This window comes from Mirounga leonina, unplaced genomic scaffold (assembly GCF_011800145.1).
Source record: "Mirounga leonina isolate KUSES-001 unplaced genomic scaffold, KU_Mleo_1.0 Mir_82, whole genome shotgun sequence".
In the NCBI taxonomy this organism is placed as follows: Eukaryota; Metazoa; Chordata; class Mammalia; order Carnivora; family Phocidae; genus Mirounga; species Mirounga leonina.
In genome coordinates this window covers 30,397,395-30,424,623 of record NW_023270825.1, presented here as the reverse complement: position 1 = coordinate 30,424,623, position 27,229 = coordinate 30,397,395, and the positions used below count along the sequence as shown (strand labels likewise).

Sequence of the window (27,229 nt, the reverse complement as noted above, 5' to 3'; positions counted from 1 at the left end):
TGGAAATCAGTGATAAGTCATTGTAGTTTAAAGGGTCATAAACAAACACCAGTTCTCTAATGGTCTTTCTAGAGTATCTGTTTAAAAGTAACAGAATTAAAAAAAAAGAAGAAGAAAAATAAATAGAAGTAACAGAATAAATAAGAAAGCAAGCAAAAAAAAAAAAGGAAAATTTAATTCCATACTTAACAGTATGGTAAACTATATATCCAGTTCCACGCTCACATTGCAAACTAATTTAAACACCTGGATAGTTTTTTCAATCCTCCCAACTTTTTATATGCATATAGGTGTCCTAACAAGAAAGTAATGGAAATTATCCAAGACCAAAGTAGAGTAAAAGACAAAAAGATAAATACTAGAAGGTAGTTGAAAAATCCCTAGACATTAGAGTAAGAAGACCTATCTTATATCTAATCAGAGTTTCCAGACAGAATTGGTAAAGGAATACTCCTAGAGATGCAGGTTGAAAAATTTCCAGACTGATGAAAGATAAGAATGCTCAGATTAAGATTTCCAAATCCCACGCTGGATAAATTAGACTTCCACACTGAGACAAAGTGTAGTGCATTTACAGAAGGGCAAAGAAAAGAAGAACCTAAAAGAAGCTAAAAAGAAAGGCGAGTAGATACAAAGTACTGGCAGTTTTACAAACAGCTGAATTCTCAACAACAGTGGTACTGGCCATAAGACACGGAAATCACACCTTCAAAATCTGAGAAAACCTAGTACTGAGTACCCAAGAGAATTCTCACTTAGAAGAAAAGGGGTGAAATAAAACTTTTCAAACAAAAATAATTTGCTACTAACAGACTCAGTTGAAGGACTCTAAAGTCTTTATGTCACACACACAAAAAGAAATTGAATTTAGTAAGAAAATATGATATGGGAGAATAAAGTGGTAAATATATGAATGAATCTAAATAAATACTGACTGGAGAAAACAGCATTAAAATAGTATCTAATTTGGGAGAACATTTTTAAAAAAAATAAATATCCTGGGAAATATATAAGTTTGGAAAATTCAGATTTAAAGTTTTCTAATGCCCTTATATTATTTTAGAAGAGGCTTAAGATAACTTTATATTTTGTTACAGACAGTAATGCTACTCCTCAGTATTTATGATTCTCCTCTCCTTTGGGGAATGTTGGGGGCCTGTACCTCCTTGCCTACTGGAAGTTAGCCTTGGCCATGAAACTAGTTTTGATCAATGAAATATGGACAAAGTACCACTTCCAAGAAGTATTTATGAGTCAGTTTGGAGTATCCATTCTCTCTTCCCTTGCTGCTGTGACCAGTGACTAGACTATTCCTGTTGAACCCTCAACAACCTGTAACCCAAGAGTGAGGATGAAATCTTGGTTCTTTCTGGGAATTTAGGGTTGTTCATATAATATACTTTATCCCAAAAGAAACAAGCATTAGTACTGAAAGCAGTGGGGAAGTGTGTACTGAAGGTGAGCAACATGTAATATCAAAATGTTTGGTAAAAAGTCATCTGCCCTAAGTTGGGAGACCTATCATGTACCTAATAAAGTTATATGTGGCTCTAAGGGAAGAAGTTGGAAAACAAACTTTACTAGTGAGTGTTGGTAATTAGCTGCATTTGGCCATTTCCTGGGTTCAGGAAATAATTTGTATGTTTACAAACAGGAATAAAAGGGAGTAGAGAGAATATGAAAACTCATGATGGACTTTCAGAGATGGAAAAGAAAACTTCCTCACCACCCTAAAATGTCAAAGCTAAATGTAAGAAAACCTTTGAGCAACAAAGGCTAATTATAACAGCCCTGAAGCAAAGGTCAAATCAGTGTTCATTTATAACTTCGTGAAAACCACTGGATGGATTAAGACCTTCAGGGCAAAAAGCAAATTAAGGGTGTGATATCCAGCAAATTGTTCATTTAGATAAAATCACTCAGAGTAAATAGCTAAAGTATGTGTTCTTCCCAGTGACATCCAATAGACTCAAGTTATCTGATATTAAAGGGGGTGGGGACACAGGAATATATGTCAGATGTGAGAAATAGAACACTCTAAGAAAGCGCACTGATAAAGAAGTGCAGATATGGATCCTGGCACATAGACTGAATCAAGTCTATTAAGGTTTGAGAAGTTTTATTGCCAGAGGAAGTAGGGTGACAAAAGGCTGAGAAAACTGCATGGCCCACAAGGAGATTCTATTGCCCTCTCTTTCAGATGGGGCCAAGAATAATAATACAAAAGGAAGAAATTTCTGAAGGTAGAGTCAGGGCCACAGAGAACAATGGAAAAAGAAGTCCCTTCACTTTCTTCCCACCCCAAAGATGGAGGGCTTTAACCATTTGTGCCCACCAGAATTTCAAAACTGCTACGGACTGGTGATTGCTATGTATCACAGAGTCTTTTCCAAATGTTAGTATTTTTCTATTTATACCATGCCTGTTTCATCACTGTATACTGGGAACATGTAACAAACCCAATTTTTCTTTTTGGCTCAAAGGGTTTATTATCAAGAGTAAGCACATCCAGATCTGTTGCAGAGATTGTTGTGTATCCATGCTACCCTACAATATAGAGGAAACCTGATCCTGAGCTAAACTTTCTGACTAAATGGGAATTGGGGGCAGCTCTCCTTTGAGGTGGGAGTAAGCTTAATCTACATGAGAGAAAGAATGACCCAAACATTTGGTGAGCAGAAAGGCAAATTATGGTCGACATTATTATCTCCTCACCAGTATTTCAAGTTTCCCTTTCCTTCTACTCACATAAGAGGATTGCACTTCCCTGGTCCCGCTAACTTGGGTGTGGTCATGTGACTCTTGTCCAGTGATCTATGGGAAGTGATCCAAGGCAGATGTGTTTAAGCACGACCACAAACTGTCCATTCTCTGATCTTGCTACTATCACTGATGCTCTCAAATGGTCAATCTTCCATCAGCCTATAGTGCAGAGGGAGCATGGAAACCTTTATAGTTCCAAGCCACTAAGAATTTGGGACTGTTTATTCCCAGTCCATAATATAGTCTATCCTAATGGACACTGGTATACAAGTTAAAATATATAGGGAAATAAAAGAATATAGACTATAATTGTAAACTCTTAGGGGAGAAAAAGAATGAAAAAATTAAAATCAATCAAGAAGAAAGTACAAAAGAAGACAAAAAGGAATACAGAGAGAGAGCAATAGAGGACAGAAAATAATAGGGTAGAAATAATTTTTTTTTTTTTTAGATTTAATTTATTTGAGAGAGAGAGCTAGAGAGGGAACACAAGCAGGGGGAGTGGGAGAGGGAGAAGCAGGCCTCCCGCGGAGCAGGGAGCCTGATGCGGGGCTCGATCCCAGGACCCTGGGATCACGACCCAAGCCGAAGGCAGACGCTTAACAACTGAGCCACCCAGGCGCCCCTAGAGTAGAAATACATTTAAATGTACAGTTGACCCTAAAACAACATGGGTCTGAATGGCATGCATCCACTTATCTACAGATTTCTTACAGTACAGTACTATAAATGTATTTTCTCTTCCTTATGATTTTCTAATAACATTTTTTCTCTAGCTTACTTTAAGAATATAGTATATAATACATATAACATATAAAATATATGTTAATTACCTGTTTATGTTATTGGTAATGCTTCTGGTCAACAGTAGGCTATTAGTAGTTAAGTTTTGGGGGAGTCAACGTTATAGCAGATTTTTTACTGTGTGAGGGTCAGTGCCCCCAACCTCTGTTTTGTTCAAGCATCAGATCTTGTAAGGTTATCCTGCAATAATAATTAATCCCCAAATCTCAGTGACTTATGGAATCTGTTTCTCACGCATATTGCATGCCAGTCTTTGACTGGCCTTCGATACTCAATCTGGAACCCAGACTGAAGGAATGGCTTCAGTCTGGAACCTACAGGTATGGTGACACAGAAAAACTCAGAATAACATTGTGACTCTACAAGCTTCTACTCAGAAGTAGTACATTTATTTCTACTCACTTTTAATTGGTTAAAAAAAAATCATCATCATTAAGGCCAAGTCTCTTAATAGACTTAGATGTCAATGGGGTTATAATACTTCAATAGGGATAGGCTTAGAAGAGACAGGGCTTGTAAGGAGGGGGTTAGGAAGGGTCACTGACTATGTTGATGATATCTACTATACCAAATATAAAACTGACCCAAATAAATGGAAATTGTCTAAACTATCCAATTTGAAGTCAATGACTGTCAGACTGGATTAAAAATAATCCAATTCTCAAAGAGGAAAAAATAAAACAAGACGAAATCAGAGAGGGAGACAAACCATAAGAGAGACTCTTAATCACAGGAAACAAACTGAAGGCTGCTGGAGGGGAGGTATGGGGTAACTGGGTGATGGACATTAAGGAGGGCACATGATGTGATGAGCACTGGGTATTATATAAGACTGATGAATCAATGACCTCTACCTCTGAAACTAATAATACATTATATGTTAATTAATTGAATTTAAATAAAAATAAAAAGGCAAAAAAAACTAATCCAATTCTCTGTTCTTTGGACACAAAGGACAGAAAAAGTGTGAAAGTCAAAGCATGGGAAAAACAGACTAGGAAAATATTAAGGAAATCTGGTATAGCAATACGAATACCATACAAAATAGACTTTAAAGCAAAAAAGCATTTCTAGAGATAAAGATGATCACTATATAATGATAAAATTTTCGATTCATCAGGAAAATATAACAATCCTAGACTTTATGTACTTAGTAACATAGTCTCAAAATATATAGACAATTTCACTATCACAGAGGAAGATTTTAACTAATTTCTCATAGTAAATTAAATAGACCAAAAAATAAGAATATAAAGAATCTGAGCAACACAATTAACAAGTTTAATGGAAAGCATGTGTGTGTGTGTGTGTGTGTAAAATACTGTGCTCAACAGCTGCAGAATGTACATTCTTTCCAAGCACACAGTATTTATGACAGTGCATAAAACTAATGTCAGTAAATTTTTAAAAATCAGTATCATACAGAACACATACTTGACAACCATAAAATTAAGTTACAAATCAATAACAAACAAACAAGTAGAAAATACTTCCATGTGTTTGAAAATTTAAAAATTTCTTTGTGGGTCAAAAAGGTCATAATGGAAATCAGAAAATTCTCAGAACTGAATGATAAAGAATGTCATATTCAATACTTGTGAGATGCTGCTAAAGTCTTACTTTGAAGAAAATGGATAATTGTATACTCCTAAGTAAACACAAAAGGCTCAAGATTAATGAACCAAAAGCATTCCAACCTTAGACATTAGGGGAAAAATACAGAACAAACTTTACAAAGGAGAAAAGATATAATCAAGTTTTTTATTAAGAGAGAAATTACATAATTACATGAGAAATCTTGGCCCAAACACAACCCCAGGCTGCCTGTTTTAGACGACTCTGCATATCAACAGCATCTTTTCAGGTCCAAACTCAAAACTATAGAAGAAAAAGGAAAAAAAAATCTGTAAGGGAATGAGTGGCAACAGAAGAGACCAATGGCAGAAGCAAAGCAAGACTGTGGTTTTAGCTGGGTCTAGCCTCAGCCCCAAATCTCCAGGAGCTCCGACGCATACACCACACCATGGTCTTTCCCACCTCAGAGCAGGGGAACGAGGTTTTTGCACCTCCATCTCACGCATGAGGCAGTCACTGCTTACAGGCTGCTACAGGGGTAAGTAGTGCGTAACTTCCAGCTATCTCCTGGTGATGCTGCTCCAGTCTCCTGGAGGCCAAGCCTCTTGAAAATGGTGCGGGTGCATCAGTAGCATCACCTGCAGCCGCTGGAGAAGAATGAGTACACCGAGCCAACAAAAGGAGATCCGGACAGAGCACCACATTGTCTGCTGTGCTCTACCCCCTTGTACAATTCAGGTCACGTGCTTTACACATTAAGTTCACTCCACTCTTTTGCAACTTCAGGATTCCGATTGATCACAATTTCTATGAAAACTTAAAAGAGAAGTTAGTGGGATAAACTAGTCTCCACAGCTACAGTTGGTTCTGAGGTCAGAACTGATACTGATCATTTCCTTTCTTTACTACCCAGTCTATACTCCCCTCACCTTGTGCCAGCACCTCTGCTGGTCTGGGTGGCTTGCACGGTACTGTCTGTCACCTGAGGGGTCTGAGATTTTGGTTACCATGCTGTTGTCTGGCCACGGTTGAGCTCTCCTTGCCAATTTACAGTGAAAACTGAGGTTCAGATTACCAGGAGACACCCCAGTAGTTCACAGGTGTGACAAATATATTCTTCCCTACTATCATTACATAGCAGCAACCCCACCTCCTCATGGTTATCAAAGTCAATTACCCCTTCAAGCATGGTAACTCTTTTCTCTTCTTGCCAGTCTACTGGTACAATGAGCACAAAATGATCAACGGCAGCCACTGCCTTAAGTTTAGTGGAACTATTAATGTTTCCCCTAGTGGAAGTGTCCCCTTTCCAGAAACCAAGACCTCTAGTTCTTCAACTAAAGAGCCTGAAGTTTCAGAAACTGGAAGCCAAAGTTTCCCAAGTGGGTTGCTGGAACAGAGCCATCCTTCCCACTCCTTGGTTCCCAGCAGCAACAGAGAACCATACAATCATCAGTGGTTCAAGGAAAAAGTAGCCAACTTTTTCTGTAAAGTGCCAGACAGTAACTGTTTTAGACTTTGTGGACCATACAGTCTCCGACACAACTACTTAATTCTGCTATCTAGCACGACAGGAGCCACAAACAATACGTAAATGATGCATGTGGTTGTATTCCAATAATATTATGTTTGTAAAACAGCAGCAAGCCTGATTTGGCCTTGGAATCAGTTTGCCAACCTCTGCTTTAATCTTTATGCGGCATCCTGAAGGAATACCTTTGTAGGATATCACCTCCAAACTGTTGCTTCAGCTGTGTTTCTGAGACCATTTCATTGCTCTATCAGGCTAGCAGCTTATGGATGATGTGGGATGTAGGAGGACCAGTTAATCACACAGGCATCTATCCACGGCAGAACTTCTTTTTTCATAAATTGGGTCCTTTGATCTGAAGTGACAGTAAGTGGGAGATCCCATGTCAGTAAATCAGATATCCTGTGAGTCCTTGAATAGAGGTACTGACCAAGTTGACACAGGCAGGAAAAGTAAATGCACACTTGTCAGAATGAATTGCTGCCCCTTCATGGTGGAAGGGGTCTGATGTAATCAAGCGCCACTAAGTGACTGGTTGGTCTCCTCAAAGAGTCACACACTAAAAGGGCTCAGCGTCAGTGTCTGTGGTTGACAGGGAGGGTGGAAGCAGCAGCAAGGTCGGTTTTGATGAGGGATGCCATGCTTTTGTGCCCACGCAGAGCCTTCATCTGTGCCACCATGGCTACTCCACTCGAGTCCCTGACCTCAGTACTGTGGTGGCCAGTGACTGTGGCCGGTTGGTACCTGCACTGCAGTCTGGGTAGACGGCAGCCATTCAGGGACTTGTTTGCAAGGGTCTCCTGCCCCTTTACTATCCTACCTGCTATGCAAGCATCAGAGAAGCCTCACATGCAGGGACTAACCAGTCGGGACCTTGACACCAAATGGTCTAGGTTCAGATGCCGGTCAGTCAGATTACCGTCATGGAACATCAGCTGCTTTTATTGTTGTTTTGGTTTTTTTAAGCAGCCTCACTGAGATATAATTTGCACACCATAAAATTCACCCATTTTAAGTATATAATTAAATTAATTTTATTATATTTATAGTTGTACAACCATCATCACAACCTGATTTTAGAACATTTCCATTACCCTAAAAACCCCTCATGTCCATTTATAGCCACTCTCCAGTCTCATTCCCAGCACTAGGAAGCCACACTGTGCGGGAGGTTCTAGCCAGTGAAAGGCAAGAGAAAGAGTTAAAAGTTACAAGGACTGGAAAGGAAGAATCAGAACTGTTATTATTCAAAGATGTAGAGAAAAAAAACAACAACTTATAGATAAATTACTGGAATGACAATGTTGTGCGGTTACTATATTTGGAATCAAAATCAAGACATACAAGTCCTTTAAATACACCATCAAAACACAGCTTGTAAAATATAAAACCTAACTGAGAAAAAAGATTTACATTTACAATAGTATATAAAAATGAGGTAGCTAGGAATAACTCTTACCAAAAACGTGTAAGACCTTCCTGAGGAAAACGGTCATACTTTCTTGAAGGACTTCTATAAGTGGGTAGTTATGCTATGTTTATATATACATAGACCCAACACTGCAAAGATGTCGCTTCTCCTCAAATTGATTTATAGATTCAATTCAATCCCAGTTAAAAGTCTAAGAAGTTTTGGGTGTTTGTTTTCTTGGTTGGTGACTAAAGAAGCTGTTTCCAAAACTTCTATGGAAGAACAAAGGTCCAAGAATAGTTAGGACACTCCTGAAGAAAAAGAATAAAGTAGGAATCTTGCTCTATTAGATATCAAGGCTTATAACTAAACTATCTTCATAAGGCCAAATTGTTCCTGTCTGGAAACATACAAAAACAGATTGATATATCAGAACAGAGAACTCATATATGCAAACTTGATTTATGACAGAAGTGATAACATGGATCAGTGGGTTAAGAGCCTTTCAATAAATGGTGCCATAAAAATTGTTTTATCCAAATAGTTAGATATGAAATTGGAAATCAATCTGTCACCATCAAATAGAGTTAAATCGTGGATATTGTATGATGAAGAAATTCCACTCCTAAGCATATATGCTGGAGAAACCCTTGCACATTTTCACCACAGCTTATGTACAAGAATGTTTACTGTGCAATATTATACATAAGATCAAAAGATAAGGGGAGAATCCATAAATTATTTGTAATTGGTTCACACTATGGACATATAATACAGTAGAGATAATGAATTCATGCAGCTGTATGAATCCAAACTTCTAAACATAATATCAACAAGAAAACTACCCAAATAGTTTATAGTGCATGATTTCATCTATATTGAGTAAATAAACACACAATACAAGACAATATATAACTTGGGAATATGTATATCTGTAGTTAAAATGCAAAAATAAAATAAGGGGAGTGATAATCAAATATCCAAAACGCCTTGATGCTAAAGTTAGGGTAGGGAACTGGTTTATGCAGGGTGAGGCATGAAATCAGGGAAAAGCACTTCAAATATAGTGGTAACATTCTATTTCTTAGGTTGGGTGATAGGTCTAGAACTTTTTTAAATTGCTGCTTTTAGGGCGCCTGGGTGGCTCAGTTGGTTGGGCGACTGCCTTCGGCTCAGGTCATGATCCTGGAGTCCCGGGATCAAGTCCCGCATCGGGCTCCCTGCTTGGCAGGGAGTCTGCTTCTCCCTCTGACCCTCCTCCCTCTCATGCTCTCTGTCTCTCATTCTCTCTCTCTCAAATAAATAAATAAATAAAATCTAAAAAAATAAAAAAATAAATAAATTGCTGCTATACTTTAAAAAACATTCTTTTGTATGCAATAAACATTTAGTAAAATTGTTGCACATACATTGTTGGGTCCACATGGACTCCTATTCAAATCTGACTTAAATGTGCACAGAGACACCAGGAAGGTATGAAAAGATTTATTAATCATATAATAAGGCTTTCTGGGGAGAACAGGGTAGCTCCCAAGCAGGCTCAAAAATGGCTTGAGAGAGCAGGAAAAGACTGGTTTGAGGTCTTTAGGGTGACTAGGGAGGGTGATTACAGCAAGGGTTTGAAGTTCCACAGGCACAAAGGAAAGATCACTCAGGCTTTCTTATCAGCTTGCCCATATGTGGGAGAGATGGCCAAGAGGGAGAGATGAGGCTTAAAAGATGTCAGTTAAACATCAAAAAATAAGAGTCGCACTCTTCATTACAAAAATATTTTAAACAAAACTGTGTAAGAAAACAAAAGGGATATCTGCCATGTTTGAAGTACTATGTCTGCATAGAAAAGAATATTACTTCTCCCTTTTAGATACCACTTCTCCCATTCTTCTCCCAGGAATACACCACTAGAGGAGTAACTATGGTCAAACTGTTACACTTGGTAGAAAATTCAAATTCTTTACTATTCCACAGAAGAAACTCAGTATCAAGAGGAATTATTACAGTAACATAAAGTTAGATATCAAGTCCTGTAGAGTGAAAAGAATGGGAATTGCTCATGATGTTTAAAAGTTCCTGGGACTATGCAGTAGTATAAATATCAGCTGGGTCTCTCTGGCACCTGAGCTGAGCCCAAAAGGAATCATTTGCTTTACCACCATGGTAGAGAAGAAATTTTGCAACCTTACACTGACTAACTGCAAATAAGCACCAAGCTTGAAGACTTCTCCTCAAAGAAAGTATTTCATTCCTACTGAAAAGACAGACAATGAATTATAAGTGTACATCAATTTTTGAGACACCCACTGGGTACTGCTGCAGACATGAAGATGAAAAGATTTAATCTGTGCTCTTTAGGGGCTCACAGTTTCTTGTATTACTTTTGCAATCTAAGGTGTGAAAATCTGGATTTACAGAAAACCTACAGCCAGACTGATGGCTCAAATGATAAAATAATTCATTGGGCTGCTTTCAACATACTTCAATATTAAAGAATACATGAGAACCATTAGAAACTGTATCTACTGCATGATAAATGCTCACAGAAGAAGGAAATACCCATGCTTAAGAAAATTCTTAATAAACAGGTTGGGGGTAAATGATAAGACCCTGACAGCACAAGTCAGTAGAGCCAAAGGCGAAGAAACCGCTCAATTTCTCTGCATTCATAAAGATGAAAAATGTGGGACAAGCAGAGAATGAGAGGAGAGTAAATTTAAACTGCTTTGAGAAACATTTAGGAACAGAATTGTATACCCTGAATAAGTTATTGACACAAATGAAATGCAAATTCCTCCATTCTCCCAATCTTTAGTAAAAGCATTCCACACACACACACACACACACACACACACACTTATGAGTAGGGCTCTTTTGGGCAGGAAGAGAGCCTGAGTGCAACATTTAGTTTGATCCATAGTATCAGGTGAGTATAATTATAATATTGTAAAAATACCTCTCTAAATACTAATATATTTAAGTGTTTTACAGTAATTAATTAATAATACTCAAGGGAAACCTATAAGGTAAGAGGTAATATTTTTACCATTTTCCAAGTGGGTATCAAAAGCACAGAGAAGTTAATTTGTCCAAGGTCTTAGCAGCAGCTAAGACCCAACCTGGCCCTGGTGGCAGCAATATGGAGGGCAGGGGCCCAAGTCGTAACCAGAGTTGGAGGACAAGCCACCACAACAGGAATGTTGGGAGAGTTGGCCGATTGAGGACCACACATGTGCAGAGGAGAGGGTGAGAGGTGACAGACTCAAGATGACCACAGAACAGAAGTGCAGAGCAAACACCCCATGAGCCCAGCAGTCTAAACTGATGTCCTCCTGAACTGTTAATGTGTACCATGGCCCTGCCCTTTTGGGAACACCTAAGAGACATGAATGAAGAAAGCCTAAGGTCCTACCATTTGCCGGATGGGGCTGAAAACCAAGGAGCAAACTACTCAGATGATCTTACCCAGGACCCCTAACCAGGTGTCCTCAGGTACATTTTATGTTCTCAATGCATAAATATATAAACATATGTGGCTACATTAATATAATTTATTTCCATGTAAGATATATGCTTTAACTCTTTTCTTGGGTGTTAGTTTCCTTTTCTATTTAGATTCCTTTCAGCTCCATACTTTTCTAAGTAAGTGACTTGGGCATTTTGCTGACAATCTTTCAGGAAAGATCACTATTCTTCTAAAACGGCCCTCAGTTATGGGGCGCCTGGGTGACTCAGCTAGTTAAGCATCCAACTCTTGGTTTTGAACCCCACATCAAGCCCTGCGTTGCGCTCTACACTCAGCACAGAGTCTGCTTGTCCCTCTCCCTCTGTTTCTCCCCCAGCTCAAGCACATGCACGCTCTCTCTCTCAAATAAAAATCTTAAAATAAAATAAAATTCCCTCATTCTGTTTGTTAATTTCCATCCTGGTGGACACCACCCAGGTTCATATCCCTATCCCCTTATTCCTGGACTATCTGCTCACTGGTCTATCAACTTCGCCCTCTCCAAGTTATTACCGCCCCTTCTACCCTACCCATTCAATGAATTTTATGATTCTGAAATCTTCAAGGGTTTCCATTGCCAATGTGAAAAATGTTCTCCATAATACGACCTTAACCGATTTAATCTTCTCTCTAGCTTCCACTCCATTCTCTACCTCCCTTAACTGCAGAATACTTCTTGGAAGTTTCCCACATTACCTGTTCTCACTTCCTTACTTCCCACTCTCTCTTCAATCCATTCCAATACAGCTTTATCCCCAATCCTCCTCTGAAGTGACTTTTTTTTTTTTTTTAAAGATTTTATTTATTTATTTGACAGAGACAACAGTGAGAGAAGGAACACAAGCAGGGGGAGTGGGAGAGGGAGAAGCAGGCTTCCCGCGGAGCAGGGAGCCCGATGCGGGACTCGATCCCAGGACCCCGGGATCATGACCTGAGCCGAAGGCAGACGCTTAACGACTGAGCCACCCAGGCGCCCCTGAAGTGACTTTCATGTGGCCAAACTCAATAACCAGTCCTCTAGTCTCTTCTCACATAAAGTCTCAAGCACCTGATGCAGGTGAACATTCTCTTCTTGAAAATCTTTTTTTCCCTTGATTTCCACGTACGATGCCATTCAGGATAAAACCTATACGGGTTTTGTTTTTACTCTGATTTTTACCTAGCTTCCTTTGAAGCATATACTCATTTGTCTTTTATCCTCTTCATACTGCCACCTTAAGAATATTGATTTTGCCTTATATATTAACATAATCAGCTGCTTACTAATATAATCACGTGAACAGCAAGATCTCAGAAAGTTTCCTCAAACACAGCAGACTGCTGGCTCTGTGGCTTAGAGCTATTATCTTTCCTGAATATCCACTTGTCCTAAAAGCAACACTACCGCTTTTCAAGATTAAATCCCAACAGAATTGACCACTTCCTCCTCTGTGCTCCCAATGCCATGCCCTTATGTCTCTCAAAGCTCCCCAAACCTCCATTTCCCTCACTGGCTTATAGATCTGTCTTAATCTACCAGGTTGAGAGTTTTGAGAGCTCCCTGAGGCTACAGAATGTGTCTGGGTTTGTGTTTGTGTGTGGTGGTTCTGATTAAGTTGCTCAGTGTCCACTACTTAGTAGCCATCCAAATAATACATGGGAAATACTTGAATCAAGGCTTGAATTAACCAGGCCAGGAGGAGCAGTGAAAGAAGTTGATGGTTGTTGCTACAGAAGCCCATGGAAGAGGAGAGCTGGCTGGTCACCCTGTAACCCTGGCTTGGCTACACTGAACATAAGCTTGTTCATGTGCTTTGAATCTCTGGTTGTTGCAAGTACCTCTGGGGTGGGGAAATGTGCTCCTCTAAGGCCTCACTGTTCCCATCCACATCTCACCTCATTTGGCTGAAGAAAAAGCGCTGAGGCAAAAAGGCATGAGTTGAGTCCCAAATTCACCATTAACTATAAGGAAATTTCGGAGCCACAAAAGCCTATCTGTCAAATGTAAATGACTGTCTGGATTCAAAAGGCTATTGTAAAGCTCAAATGAAGACTCAGCTGACTGCACTCTTACATTTGTATTTCGAGATTCTAGCAGAGTGCTTAGGATATAAATGGTGCTCAGTAATGTTTGTTAAATGAACAAAAGGAGATCAACCCGTTCTGTCTTCTATCCACCTCCCCCCGCCCCCGCCCCGCCCCACTGGCAACCAGGACAACTCAGAGATCTTGGGATCACTCACTGAGGTTTCTCCCTCTTTCTCATTGCTCCTTCTAATCTGTCTTCCTATCTGATTAGTTTCCTTTTCAGATCTTGCTTCTCTCTCCCCCTCTCTGTTCTGCTCTGTCTCTACCCTGCCTCAGTCAGCACCTCACCATTTCTCACGTGTTTTCCTTCTACTGATAATGGACATTTTGGTTGATTTGTTTTTTACTGCTATGAATCACGCAATTAAGTGGCTATGAACAATCTTATGCATTTATCTTGATGCCCAGGCACACATTTCTGTTTCTAAATTAATTGTGCCAATTTATACCCCACCAGCAGCATGTGAGATTTCTAGGTATTCCACATCCTTGCCAATTCCTACTATTTTCTTATTTTTAAAAATATTTTAGCCATTCTGCTAGACATGCAGTGGTATCTCACTGTGGTTTTAATTTGCATTTCTTTCTCTGATTAATGAGGCTGGGCCCTTTTCACATTTGTATTGACAATTTGGATATCTTCCTTTGTGAAGTCTTTGTCCTTTTACTTTTGATTCATAAGAAGTTCATTTTATAGTCTGGACACAAGCCCTTTAATGACTTTACGTGTGGCAATAAAGTCCTCCCAGTTTAAAGCTTGTCTTTTCTCTTTCTTAATGTTATCTTTTGATGAACCTAAGTTCTTCATTTTAATATTGTCCAATTTATCAATATTTTCCTTTAGGGGCATCTGGGTGGTGAAGTCAGTTGAGCATCCAACTCTTGGTTTTGGCTCAGGTCGTGATCTAGGGGTTGTGAGACTGAGGCCTCTGTCAGGGTCTGTTCTGAGCTGTTTAAGCCTCTCTGCCCCACCACCCCCTCTCAAATAAATACATCTTTAAAAAAGTTTTTTTTCTTTTATAGTATATTATTTTATATCCTATTTAATAATTATTTTTCTGCTCTGAATTAATGTATTATCTAATATTACCTAAGAAATTTAAAATCTCTTACCTGGAGACATACAGCTAATGGAATACTGATTTCATGTGGTATGGGATAAGAATCAAGATTCCATTTTTTGGAGCATGTGCATATTTCTTTGTCCTAGCACTATATATCGAAATCTTCCTTTACATTGTGCTCTATGTTTTTAATTTTTTTCCATAAATCAGGTATTGAGATGTATGGGTCTTTATTTCTTTAATCTTTATTTTTTACCTCGTCTATTCATCTATCCTTGCACATATACCTTAACCTGTCTTGGGCAAATCTTGGACCTTTGAATTTCCAATATAAACTTTAGAATCATCTTCTCAAATTTCACAAAATAGTTGTTGGAATTGTGACTGGAGTGTATTAAATTTATAGATCATGCTGGATTGAGATGACATGTGTATGATTTTGAATCCTATAATCCATGAAATAGTATGTATCATTACCTTTATTTTAGGTCACTTTTTATTTTATTTATTTGTCAGAGAGAGAGCGAGAGCACAAGCTGGGGGAGCGGCAGGCAGAGCAGGCAGAGGGAGAAGCAGGCTTCCCGCAGAGCAGGAAGCCCGATGGGGGGCTCGATCCCAGGACCCTGAGATCATGACCTGAGCTGAAGGCAGATGCTTGACCGACTGAGCCACCCAGGCATCCATTTTTTTTTTTTTATTTTAAGTCACTTTTAACCTCAGTATTTTCTAATTTTCTTTTTTCTTTTTAATTTTCTAATTTTCTGTGAAGAATTCTTGAATACCTTTTATTTGATGCAAAATATGAGGTTGCAATATGTAAAATATTATAAATGATATTGTTTCTAAAATTAACTTTCAATTTTTTACCTTGCTTTATAGAAATACAATTGATTCTTGTCTATGGATCTTAAATTACAAAGTTGTTAAACTCATTAATTCTAAAAACTCATCTGTGGAGCTTTTTGGATTTTTCACACAATCATGTTCAAATAATGACGTTTTAAATTTTCTTCCCAATCTGTCACCAATTATTTTCATTTTCTTGCCTTACTAGATTGGCTAGGACTTCCAGTACATTGGGTTTTTTTGTTTTGTTTTGTTTTAAAGATTTTATTTATTTATTTATATGAGAGACAGAGAGCATGAGAGGGAGGAGGGTCAGAGGGAGAAGCAGACTCCCTGCTGAGCAGGGAGCCCGATGCGGGACTCGATCCCGGGACTCCAGGATCATGACCTGAGCCGAAGGCAGTCGCCTAACCAACTGAGCCACCCAGGCGCCCCTTCCAGTACATTGTTGAATATAAGTGGTAATTGTGGGGATAGTGTGGTAATCCTTGACCTAATCTCAAAGGGACTGACTTCAACATTTCACCATTAATTAAGCCCAACATATTTTGCAGGCTTTTTATAGATAAATTTGCATCAGAATAAAAAATTTCCCTCCATTTTTACTGTTAGTATGCTAGACAATAAAGATACTCCCCCTTGCTGGTTTTTTTTTTTTTTAAAGATTTTATTTACTCAAGAGCAGGAGAGAGCATGAGTGGGGGAGGAGACAGAGAGAGAGGGAAAAGCAGACTCCCCACTGAGCGGGAGCCCTATGTGGAGCTCCATCCCAGGACCCTGAGATCATGACCTGAGCCAAAGGCAAATGCTTAACCACCTGAGCCACCCAAGCACCCCCTCATTGCTGTTTTTATAGTTATTTTCCTTTTCATTGGTTTTCAGCAAATTTTTTATAATGTGCATTACTATTATTGCTATTACTATTCTACGTGTAGTCTGTAATAATTCTTGAATTTGCAGCTTGTTATCTTTCATGAGATTTGGCAAATTCTCAACCATTAGTTTGTTCAAATGTTGCTTCTGCCCCATTCATTTCATACCTGCTTTCTAGGACTTCAATTATATGTAGGTTAGACCTTGTCATGGTATCTTCTTTGTATTTTACCTTCGCATCACTGTTTTTCATCATTTCATGTCTCCATGTTTTTTCTGGATTTTTTTTTCCAGAACTTTCTTTCAGTTTGGTAATTTTCTGTCCAGTTGTGCTGTTTTATTATTTTACCTACTCACTTTTAAATATTTGTTATATTTTTCATATTAGAATATCTTTTGGTTCCTCTTCAAATTTGCTATGTCTTTCCTAGTTTCCAGTTCTTTGCCAAAATTAAAAATCTTGTCTTTTATTATCTTAAATCTATTAAGCACAGTTTCCTAAGTCTCTGGCTGGTAATTTCAATAGCTTGAGTCCTCATGAACCTAATATTTGTTGTTTCTACTGGTTCTTGTTTATGTTATGTTGTCTCTTTGTGTGCTTGGTTATTTCTTTTAAAATTCTGTTTAACATTACATTTGCAAAATTAATTAACTTGTGGCCTAAGACAGTGTTTTCATTCTCCAGAGAGAATTTCACTTTTTTTTTCTGCCAGTGCCTAGAGGCAGCAGCAATCCAAAATACCTTGATCCAAATTCAGGGACTGAGATAATGTTTTGTTTTGTTTTTTAAACAGAGCTTCTGAGAAATACCATACCACATTTCACATACCATAAAATTCACCTGCTTATAGTGTACAATTCAAGAGTTTTTAGTATATTCATAGAGCTCTGTAACCCTTATCACTATCTAAATTTAGAACATTCTCATCACTTCAAAAAGAAACTTCATACCAATTAGTACTCACTCTCCATTCTCTGCCCAACTCTAGGCAACCACTCAACTACTTTTGGTCTCCATAGATTTGCATTTTCTAGACATTCCATACAAAAAGAAATCATAAAATATATGGCATTTTGACTGCATTTTTTCATTTAGCATATGTTTTCAAGGTTCATCCATGTTGTAGCACGCATCAGTACTACATTCTTTTTTATTGCTGAATAATATTCCATTGTATGGATATACCACTTGTTTATCCATTCATCAGCTTACATACTTTGGATTATTTCCACTTTTAGTTATTATAAATAATACTACTATGAATACCTGTGTAGAAGTTTCTATGTGGATATATGTTTTAATTTCTCTTGGGTATATGAGTGGTTAGGTCATATGGCAACTCTGTGTTTAAAATTTTAAGGAACTGCCAACCTATTTTCAAGGTGAATGGATTCTGGGATGTTTCTCCAAGTATCAGTCAGTGAAGCTCTCTAACTGTCCAATCCAAAGCCATGATAGTCTACTAGGTACCCCTTTTGGTGGGCCCTGGATCCCAACTTTTTTATTATTATACCTCCAACAACGTCATAAGTACTGCATAATCTCTTAGCAACTCAGCTACCACTTCTTTTTTTTTTTTTAAGATTTTATTTATTTATTTGACAGAGAGAGACACAGAGAGGGAACACAAGCAGAGGGAGTGGGAGAGGGAGAAGCAGGCTCCCAGCAGAGCAGGGAGCCCGATGCGGGGCTCGATCCCAGGACCCTGGGATCATGACCTGAGCCAAAGGCAGATGCTCAACGACTGAGCCACCCAGGCGCCCCTCAGCTACCACTTCTAAAATTAGAAACTGACTTAGTCCATTCAGGCTGCTATAACAGAATACAATACCCTGGGTGACTTACATGCAACAGACATTTATTTCTCACAATTTCGGAAGCTAAAGTCCAAGATCAAGGTGCGAAGAAATTCAGCGTAAAAGCCCACTTCCTTGTTCAGTCTTCTGGCTGTAACCTCACATGGCAGGAAGGGTGAGAGAGCTCTGTGGGGCCTCTTTTATAAGGGCACTGATCCCATTCATGAGGGTTCCACTGTCATGACCTAATCATCTGGTCCCATGATGGGCACTGATCCCATCATGAGGATTAGGTTTCAACATGAATCTGGGGGGAGATAAACGTTCAGCCTACGGCAGAAACACTCCCTGGGGAAACACCACCAAATTCCATGCTCAGCTCTCTAGATGCCTTTTTCCTCTCCATTCTCAGCCTGCTAATTATTCTCTATCTTGTTGTATCTTTTATGCCTTCAAGTAGATTTTTTTGTTGTAAATTTTACTTACATTTTCTGGTTTTCTCAGAGTTTGATCTGAATCACCTGGTCTATCACTATTGATACTAGAGGTCCTGTAGTTCTCTCTGTCAGTTTGCGCCAACTCCACGCAAATTCCTTGAGGAAAAAGACCATATCTCGGTCATTTCTGTAATACCAGATCCTGTCAGCAAGCAGATGCTTTATAAATGTTTACATCAGTCTAGGTTATTGCTTTCAAGTATGAACCAGGTTCTAAGTGATCTAAGCTGCTCACACAATCTGGGAAAGCCAGAGAGCCAAGTATAGTAACCATGAAGCCAGAGCACACCCAGCTCCACAGACAGTCCAGGGTAGACACGGCCACTGCCGCTGACAGGCCCAGACACAGCAGCTTGTATGATGGATACCACCAACACTGGATCCTGGGCACCAACACATCTGCTCCTCAGTAAAGCAGTGGTATTGTTGCTGTTGAACAGGAAGACGCACAGGAAAAGGGATGGAAATAAAGAGCGGGAAAGTTGAAGAAGGGAAGGCACAACAAGGACATGATGTTTTGAAGAAAACTGGTTTTGTAAAGGAATTGATAAGGAAATTCAATCTATTTTCAGTATTTCAAAAATTGAAATAGAAATCCTGTAGAACTGGAGAGTAGTTTTCTTGATTCCCAGGGTCATTCCAAAGTGAATTAATACATTTCCAAAGACTGAGTAGATAATACAAATGAATAAAATGATCCAGAAAGATAGATTCCACTGTAATCACCCCACCCCTCCTCTTCTTTGCCTTGGCATGCCCTGCTCAAGAAGCCTATGATCTGTTTCACATACTCCTCTTTTCCAGAATCCCCAAACTCCTTCCCTGTCATCATGCTCTGAGCAATTTAAATTTCACTGCTTTTCAAAAGGATTTCCTCAGAAGCTGCTATGTGAGCCAAGGGTCCCAACAACTTCTATGTCAATGCCTTTCAAGTACAACTAGAGATTTGTTACCTACTTACAAATAGCTTTTATAAGAGTGTTTCTTCAGAAGCATGGGACTTCTGAGGGACTGTCATCTGGTTTTAGCCATCCTGTCTACAGGGCGTCAATTCCAAAAGTAAGGAGTAACTCTGTAGAGGCCTAGGAAGGTCTGACTTTGTCATAAAGTAATTGTTTTTAATATATTTTGTTATTTACCAAAAGATCTGTATGCAATATCCCAAAGCCAGATGACTACTTCATCTCATTTCTTAACTGCATTTTATGAGATTCCTAGGCAGTCTGTCATCTTCTTTTCCCCTGTTTAGAATCTTCCTATATTTGTTATATTATGTCCAGGGATTTCAGTTGTTAAGAGGGACTACTAGGGGATACTCTTACTCCATCTTGGCCAGAACTAGAAGTCCTCTACTCATACATTTTTAAAGCGATGGATATCATTCTAACATATATGAATACATAAATGTCAAAGCTTTCTTTTAAACATATAAACTACCTCCTTTTTTCTTTTCTTCAAAATTACAAATAACATTGTAAAGAACATCTGAATATTTACTTCACAGAGGTGGAAATGTTAGGTCAAAGGGATACCCATTTTAAATTTTGATAAATTTATCAAATTCACATCAAACTTATTAATACCAACAATGAATGAGTGCGCATATTTGTGCATATTTTCACTAATCATTTCACTAACTGCACATTAGTAAGTGTTTTAATCTTTGACAATCCAACAAGTAGAAAATACTATTTAAATTCTCACTGACTCATATTTCTTTGGTATTATTAAGTTTGAAAAGAATTTGTGTTAAGTGGTAACTTGTGTATAGTTTTATATCATTAATTATTTTAGTGAGTTGATATATATGCATAAGCTTATCATTTGCTTTTCAAACATATTTAAGATGTCTTAATTTTTTTTTTAAAGATTTTATTTATTCATTTGAGACACAGAGATACAGAGAGAGAGAGAGCATGAGCAGGGAGAGAGGCAGAGGGAGAGGGAGAAGCAGGCTCCCCGCCGAGCCAGGAGCCCGATGTGGGGCTCGATCCCAGGACCCTGGGATCATGACCTGAGCCGAAGGCAGACGCTTAACCATCTGAGCCACCCAGGCACCCCAGATGTCTTAATTTTTTTAATGAAAGATTATGATGATGATGATGATTGTTATTTGTGAGGTATTTCTACATTTTTCCTATCATACTCAGATAGGACTTTTCCAAAATAATAAAATCTCCTTGTGGTAAGCAGGATAATCCCCACCACTCCCAAAGATGTCCACATTCTAATCACTAGAACTGAATATATTATCTTTTTTTTTAAAGATTTTATTTATTTATTTGACAGAGAGAGACACAGTGAGAGAGGGATCACAAGCAGTGGGAGTGAGAGAGGGAGAAGCAGGCCACCCACGGAGCATGGAGCCTGATGCGGGGCTCGATCCCAGGACACTGGGATCATGACCTGAGCCGAAGGCAGACACCTAACGACTGAGCCACACAGGTGCCCTGAACTGAATATATTATCTTACAGAGCAAAAAGGAATTAAGGTTGCAGATAGAATTAAGGTAGCTAACAGTTTACCTTAAAATAGGAAGGTTATCCAGGTGATCACAATGGAGTCACCGTCCTTAAAAGTGGGAAAGTAGGCAGAAGAAAAGGTCAGAGTGATATGATCAGATGTGAGAAAGGCACCACCCTCCATTGCCAGCTTTGCAGATGGAGGAAGGGGCCACAAGCCAAGGAATGGAGACGGACTCTAGAAGCAGGAAAAGGCAAGAAAACAGATTTTCCCTGAGAGCCTCCAGAAAGGAGTGCAGCCCTGAGAACACCCTGATCTTAGCCCAGTGACACTCCTGTCAGACTTCTGACCTCCAGAGCTATAAAATAATAAATCTGTACTGTTTTAAGTCACTAGGTTTATGGTAATTTGTTACACAACAGTAGAAAACTTATACAGATAGTAAAATGACACACAGATATTACCAAAAAATGTGGAAGTGGGACAGAGTCTGGGAAGCACTGTGTGCCAAGAGGATATTGAGAGACACGTGTATGTCTGGAGTTGCGACTGCCAGTGACAAGTAGGGTTACCTAGGAGGTAGACAAAATGAGAAATGTCATTCATTGCTGAAACCTTCTCTTAACCTAACCACGTATGGCAAACTGAGGTTAACCAGACTGAGGCACCTTTCCTCTGGCCCTAGTAGGCCCACATTAGGAGACCACCATAGCAATTCCAAAGTCCTTGTGTTAAATTCAAAATTGCATCTGACTACCTATCAATATAATTTTAAACACGTGACAGGAATGTTCCTCCAACAGTGAAAAGCACATGGGAGTGGTTATTCATTGAAATCCTGGAAATAAGGCACTATAAAAAAGGAATGGTAATATGCTAATGGGCTCTAGGGAAACCCCAGTAAACTGAAATTACATGTATCATGTCGAAATTACAGGGCAAAAGAAGACACCTGTTCTCTATTCTGTGACTAGTGATGAGGGCTGAGAAGCCCCACCACTTTCCTCTTTATGAAGGTTGACTTACTAAAGGTAAAAAGCTGGGTAGACCCACCATTCCAAGTATTTAAAGTGGCAACTGTCATTTTACCTGCACAGTGGTTACCTGGTCTAAAGATATGTTTTTGTGTGTGGCAGCCATGTACACTACTACAAAAGTAATAGAGAGGTAAGAAGGAAGCGACACTGATACACACTGATTACCCTAAAATAACAGAAAACAAGTTTAGACCAATTTACTAATACTGTTGTTCTTTGGGGGGAAAACTACTGCTGGGTATATATAGAGGTATACACAGAAATATATACACGTGTATTGCATATATCTGACAGATGATATTTTCTGAAGATATCTTCCATCCCACATTCTCTTATGCCAGGTGACCTTGCCATTCTGCCATCAAGAAATGGAGTCTAATTCTCCTCCCTTGAACCTGAGCTCAGCTGGCCTTAGAGGTTTGCATGTAACTAACAGAATGCAACAATAATGAACCTGGGTTACTTCCAAGTCTAGATAGATAGATAAGAAGTAGAAGTAATAGTAGTGGTAGTAGTAGAAGTAGTTTCTACCTGGTTGACTTGGAACTCAGTCTCCAGATATTCTCTTTCAGAACACTCCCTTAGGAGAATGTTCTATGCTATGAGAAGCATGGAGGGGCCACACGGAGGGGCCATGAGTAGATACCACGACAGCCATTCTAGGCTAGAAGCTAAGTATGTGCATGAAGAAGCCTCAAGATAATCCTAGTCCCAGGGCATTCACAATTCCTGCCCAATGAGTAGGAAATATGAGAATATGAGTAGGAATATAAGACATGACTGAGGACTAAAGCAAAGTAGGAGAAAAAATTATTAGGTGATAGAACAGAGACATTTAAGAGACAAACTAAGATCTTAGTGAATTCTGGTAGTGGGGGCTGAGGAAGATGAATATATATATAGATGAATATTATATATTATATTGTAGAATGAAGAACAAAGCTTGAAAAATAACTCGTGTGGTTTTGGACATGTAGAATTAGAAGTATGTAGGAGGGAGTACTGAAAAATACAGATTAATGGACAGACCAAAAAAAAAAAATCATGAAGGAAAATGAGAAAGGACTGCAACCTAACAAAAAAGGAGGAGGAGGAAGAGGAGGAGGGGGGTGGAGAAGAAAGCAAGCACAATGGGTTTACGAAAGACAACATGGTTTTCAAAAAGCAGGAAGTCAGCTTTGGTAGCATATACTATAGAACAGTCAGGGTGGATAAAGATGAAAAAATATTAGATTTAGAAAGTAGTGGGTCACTGATGCTATCAGCAGGGGAAATTGAGGGAACAGACAGAGAAGCTGAAGCATCAAATTCATTATTTTTTCAAGAGCATTATCTGAGGAGAAAATTAAGTGTATCCGTGTTACTTTAAAACTTTCTTCTGAATGCTGTCTATAAAGATTAGTAGTATTTATCAGAAGATATAATCCACCTTGAAGATGTTATAGTAATTATGGAATATACATAACAACATGCTGTTTTTACGTAACACTGCTACAAGGAAAGCGGATGTAGTCCTTGAGTTCTTTCCAGTAATTTTGCTGGGTTTAAGAGCACTGAATCCAATATTTTCTGTCTGAGTCCACCGGTGCCAACAGGGCAATCAGTATATTTCACAGGCCACCAGAGATAAATTTTAGAATCCCTCCCAAACACAGACCACTCTGTGTTTACAATTAAGTGGACTTTGTCCGTGGTCTCGTTAGTATAACTGGACTTCACTCAGATTGGAAGGCCTACTTCCCAGTCCAAAGCTTTATCCAAATTATTGTGTTTATGGACCAGACTGAGGATTGCAAAAGCAAACAACCTGCCCAAGGTCACTAAGCAAATCAAAGGAGTTGTCTGGCTTCCAACTGAGGTCTAACTGGCTCCAAGACCTAATCCTTCCATTGTCACACCAAAGTCAGCTTGCACTCCCTTGAGCAATGGAACAAAGTCCTCACTCTCAGGGCATTCCGTGTAGAAGGGAACACACGTAGAGAACACAAACGAGTATCCTGTGAGCAGTAATATACTAAGGTACATAAAAACAGCTGTAAGTACACAAAGAGTAACACGGCGATAACTACTCTGGAGTCCCTACCATTTGGCAGACATTGTGCTGAACTCTTTTTATATCCTTAAGTCAACTATGTGAAATAGGAATTAAGTCCATTTTACAAACTAAGAAACTGACGCACCCAGATTCCGAAAATCGCGCAATTAAGGAACTACATTTCGTCCCAGTGACCGCAGTCCGCAGGCTTAGACTCTGGCTCTGACGTAGGATCAGTCTGTTACCTCCTGCAAGGGTCACCCTCGACGAGGACTGCCTGAAGACTCCCACTCCGCCGGACATCCCTTGAGCGCCAGGGTCCCTGCCTTCCGCCCCGCGAATCACAGATTCTCCGCATCACGACCCCGCCCCTTCCAGAATCCCGCCCTCACACTTCTTCCTCAGGTCTCTCTGCTCTCACCTCTCCACCACCAACAAGGGGACTCGCATCGGCGCGTGTGCAAACTGAACTCTCCAACCCGCTTGGTCGCCCCAACAGAGCTAGCGTGGCCTCCCGAATCTCAGCAGCTCAAGCTCCCTGGCGACGAGGACGTCACACACTGCTCGCCTGCCGCAGCCCCGGCGTTCGCGGTCCTCTCCTGATAGACTTCCGCCAGGCAAAAGCAATCGGCCCATCGCAACATACTGGCGCCTCCGCCCGGAAACTCAAGCGTCAACGCTTTGGTTCCGGTGCGTCGGCCAGCGATTGGGATTTAGAGACTTGAATTGGGTTCGCGGTCAGCTGATACGGAAACCCCCATGTTCTGGACTAACGTCTTTTTAGAACACTCCCTTGCACATAGATATTCGTTAAAATCAGCTAAGAAAAAAAAAATTATTTTGAAGCCAGTACTCTAGGCTCTGTGGCTATTTGTGGGATGGGGAGCTTGCCAGCTTAATAAAAAAAAACTTTTTTAAGTGCTATGAATGGTTAGGTCGAGTGGTAATCAGTGTAATATCTTATCATTGGACCTTTAATAGCAGTGCTTTTGCTGCCAGATGGCCTGTAATCCAGTCATTTATGAATGTATTTTCTACTCATTCAGTAACCCTCCAGCACACCTTTTTGTGGATCACTGAAAGGCTAAAGGAACACAGAGATAAAAACAGATTAAAGCTGGCAGTTAAACGGGCACACAAATGAACGTGTGCATTTGGCAGTTTAGGGCACAGCCCCCACATGTACCATTTGCCAGGATGAGTGAGAGAAAGCCTCACCTATCAAGTACTATTTGAGATGACATAATCGTAGAGAGTGAAGGTGACATGGAGTAACATTTCCCATGCTATCCCTGAAACCTTCCCATCTGTCCTTGCCTCTCTTGCCACTGAAACGTCCCTGGTTTAATCCCCTATTATTTTTCACCTACTAAAGTGTTCCTAAGCAGTCTCCAATGCTTTTAGGCTGCTCCAATAACACTCATGTCCACATGAGTGGACTACAGGGTCAAATATGGGGTAGGAGAGAGGAAATAAACTGTGATTTTCAAGTCCATCTTTGACATTGCTGGAAGTTACTGAAAAGATATAAAAGAGAGTGGGGATTCTCCTGCCCTTGCCTACAGCATTCATGCTGATTTTCTTAGCATGCAATCTCAAGCCTTTTGTACTGTAACTTTGAGGTCAAAGGCTGCCTTCCTGCCTGTGTACCCTAGTATTCACTCCATACTCCTTCTAGAGGGAGACACCATTCTCTGAGTATTCTGTGAACTTCCACAAGTACAAAATGCACCTCTAGGGAAACCAGGTTTATGAGGCCTCCAGACTCTGCAGGCAATGTTAAATTAATCCCTCTTCAGAACCTATGACTCATATAACTTGCATGTAACTTTTGACTCCCCCCCCCCCAAAAAAAACCCTTAATAGCTTACTGTTAACTGGAAGCCTTACCAATGACATAAAGTCAATTAACACATATTTTGTATGTTATATGTATTATACTGTATTCTTACAATAAAAAGAAAATGTTAAGAAAATAATAAGAGAAAATATTTACAGTACTACACTGAAAAAAATCAGCATGTAAGTGGACCCATACAGTTCAAACCCATGGTGTTCAAGGGCAAGGTATATAAGGATATAAGCAACATGAAGAGGAGAGTCTTACTGTTTGAATCTCCAACATCTATACAAGTCCCTAGTGTATGGCAAGTGTTTAATAAATGTTCATTGAATTAATGATGATGTAGATTATTTTAATAAGTGTCTTCTATGCTGGAGCCTTGATCAAGTTGGTACTGTTAAGGAGTTCTGTGGCACACTTTGTTTGTTCAAAGGCAGTTTCTTCCCTGGTTTGGAAAAACCAGAGTGGGCCAAAGCTGATCAAAGCTTCTGGCTCTGTACTTCCCACTAGAGGAGCCTGAACTACACCATGTGGAGCCTGTTTAACATTCTTCATTCAATAAACATTTTTTTAGCATGTATTCACCTAGCACTGTTTCTTGTTCTCTCAATGCCTCAGGAAAACTTTGATTCACCCAAAAGAGATTTTCCAGGTCAAGGAAAATTCATTTGCAAAGACATCATTCCTTCACAGCATAGGAGGAAACATGCCCCCTGGTGATATGATACAGACTGGCAACTTACGCTGAGGGCAGGCCTCAGAGCTACCTTCCAGGGCCACTGTCCCAGATGGTCCCTTCCCACTCAGGCTCCCACCATGTGGGGATCAGCTGGCACACCTGGGTGTGTGCACATGTATGTATGTGTATGTGTGTGTCAGTATGTTTGTGGAGAGGCAGGTTCAATGGACCAGCAGGAATAACTGATTATTACTGCCTAGAGGCAGCTGATGCTCAGGAGCCCTAGTTTCTTGTGGTTAATCCATGTTGGCAAGGAAAAGGGAGGTGAGAAAAAACAGGAGAAAGCAGAGCACGAAGCATGAAGGCAGAGGAAATAGATGAAGAAAGAGAGTAGAGCCCAGCTGGTTGGCAGCTCCTCAAAGCACCAGATGTGGAAGATTTTCT

At 39.6% G+C, this 27,229-nt stretch overlaps 1 protein-coding gene across 2 annotated transcripts in view; it reads right to left on the bottom strand.

Annotated features, from left to right (window-relative positions):
- The window catches only part of LOC118002227 (cytochrome c oxidase assembly protein COX16 homolog, mitochondrial), an 87,841-nt gene that overhangs the window by 21,013 nt on the left and 39,599 nt on the right, over positions 1–27,229 (bottom strand). The window contains exon 3 of one of the 2 annotated variants that reach the window (XM_034992554.1): positions 5,310–7,028. The exons of the other annotated variant lie outside the window; for it this stretch is intronic. Coding sequence (XP_034848445.1) covers positions 7,008–7,028 — 21 coding nt within the window. The 3' untranslated portion in view covers positions 5,310–7,007. Of the gene's footprint in view, positions 1–5,309; positions 7,029–27,229 lie in introns of those variants that run through there. 2 annotated transcript variants of the gene reach the window in all.